This window comes from Vigna angularis, chromosome 3 (genome assembly GCF_016808095.1).
Source record: "Vigna angularis cultivar LongXiaoDou No.4 chromosome 3, ASM1680809v1, whole genome shotgun sequence".
NCBI lineage: Eukaryota > Viridiplantae > Streptophyta > Magnoliopsida > Fabales > Fabaceae > Vigna > Vigna angularis.
In genome coordinates, this window is record NC_068972.1 from 14104664 (window position 1) to 14107163 (window position 2500).

Consider the following 2500-nt stretch of genomic DNA (forward strand, 5'->3'; position numbering starts at 1 on the left):
TTTTTATTTCAGATTTTACAATTTAGAATATAAATTCATATTAAACATTGAATAATTTAAAATATAAATTTATATTTCAAATTATATAATTCAAAAATGTATAAAAGTAATATTTTTAAATCCGTACTGAAAAGATTGATAATATGAAATTATTATATTTGAAATTTTAAAAAATATAAGGTGTAAGAGGGAAAGTTCCCTCTTATATGTCTAGGATGTCCTTGTTTCACGTTGTGCTTTCAAATATTTCATCGTGCATATTCAATCTTCAAAAATAGTCTTAGAGATTATATTTTTTTCATTGATTTTCGAAATTCGATAAAAGATTTTTTCTTCATCAGATTTTGAAATCTGATGAAGAAATGTGATTAAGGATTTTTCAAAGACTTCATTAGATCTCAAAATTCGATGAAAAAAATTAAAAATCCTATATCTCATTTTGAAATTTGATGAAGAAAATGAAAAATTCTTCATCCCATTTAGAAATTCGATGAAAAAAAAATCATTTTGTTAGATTTCAAAATATGATAAAGCATAAAAAGTGGGATGTATGGTTTTTGAATTTTAAAAAAATTTGAAGGTGCAAAATGAAATGATTGAAGGTATATGGCGAATAAGGGGTGTTTCATCCTACATTTCCAACATCTCATTCCGCACCTCCAAAAATTACAGTTTTAACCTTCTAACATCTCATTTCATCCTGCACCTCCAACTTTTTCAAAATAAATTATTTCCTAATATTAGTAAATATTTTTTTAACTTTTTCATTCTTTTTATTAAAATAACCTTGCACCCTTTTAATTCTACACTATTTTAATAAAAGAATTTAAAACTTTGTTTCTTATTTATAATTTAAGAAATATGTAATTTAATTTAAAAATATAATATTATTTAATATATTTTCATATTTTAATAATTATTAAAATATAAATTGTATTATTATAATAGATATATTAAAAAATTTAAAATTAAAATAATAAAAATAAAAGTAATAATAATAAAACTATGTATTTTTTTCATAATAAAAAAATTGTTATTGTCGTTAATTAGAAATATAAATTTAAGTTCTTTAATATTAATGAAAAAACAAATATTTAAATAAAAATTAAAGTACATTTACATATTTAAATTAATTTTATAAAATAAAATACTTTAAAAAAAATCTTAATTTTTTTAAAGAATTAATTTACTTACATGTTATTTCAACCATGATGATTGCGCACTATGGTATTCAATTCATTATCACGAGGGACTTAACTCAACTAATTTTAATAAATTGATTGATTATATTTATTGATTCGATCTATTTTACAATATTTAGACCCAGTTCACAGGAGTGAAGCTAAAAAAGTTTATAAAATTGAAAAATCATTTAAGAAAAGGTTTATACGATAAAAATATGAAAAGTCTCATAGACTAACACCAACTCCGAAGTATTTTTTTTAAGTTAAAAGTTCAATTAAAATATGAAAATAAAAAAAATTACTTAAAAAAATAATTATACACATGAAAACATTTATTCAATCCAAATTTAAACTTATTATAAATAAATTTAAGTTAGACTTAGGTCAAGTCACTCTCTATTCATATTCGTCTTTTCTAAACCGAGACTTAAGCATCGACATTAAAGCAAAACCCACAAACACAGCAACGGCCCCTCCAACAATTATCGCTGCCAATCTTTCCGTGTTGCCATTTCTTCTTGCTCCTGTATTCATAATTTTCATATATAAGTAATCATTTTCTAATGAAAATAGAAGACTTTGGTTCTTGTTAAACAGTTACCTGGGACAGAGTTACCAAAAATGTCGTAGCTTATGAAACAGCTGTCAAGATATATTTGTGCCGAAAGTGAACTACCACATTCTTCCTTTCCAACCAGCACTGCATCGTTCACGCAACTGCTACAGTCACAAGTCTCTAAATCTCCTTCACACTGCGCCATTATTTTCACCCATTTATAATTCATCGAGTAGAACCCATTACTGTTCAGAATCCCACTTTCCAGTGTCGCAAAAGCCTCCTCCATCACTTCTTTGAACTTGGCATACTCCACAGCAGGTTTCCCACACTCTTTGTGAAGCAAACTGTTACTTCTAGATTCACCGGCTGTTTCCTCAGTCTCGTAGTGAAAGTAGCAACCGTCAAGTTGCACCCGTGCTGATATGGAATCACTGCACAAGGTGTTTGACATCTGAGGCAGTAAGTTCACGCAGCTGAAACATTCTTCTTTGCTTATATGATCTCTGCATTGGAAAAGGCCTGAGATGGCTCTGTCATCATCAACGGCTTCGGTGGTTCTGAAGAACTTGTGTTGGGACGATTGTGCAATGAGTTGTTGGAATAGAGAGTTTAGTGTTAGAGATAATTGGTGGTTGTTGAACGTTTGGGTTGCACAGGTTTTGTAGACTAATGTGGTGTAATCGGAAAGTGGGTTGGAAGAAGGTAGGAAGAGGAAGAAAGTGAGAGTGAGGAGAATGGTGGAGTGGGAAACGGTCAT

General features: G+C 28.1%; 1 protein-coding gene across 1 annotated transcript; it reads right to left on the reverse strand.

Annotated features, from left to right (window-relative positions):
* Positions 1–1515: 1515 nt before the first annotated feature.
* LOC108323103 (plasmodesmata-located protein 2) lies at positions 1516–2500 on the reverse strand. The gene is made up of 2 exons (XM_017555447.2): positions 1786–2500; positions 1516–1708 (listed from the first exon to the last, which is right to left on the reverse strand). Exons 1-2 carry the CDS (start codon positions 2498–2500, stop codon positions 1581–1583), a joined length of 843 nt encoding a protein of 280 aa, XP_017410936.1. The 3' UTR covers positions 1516–1580.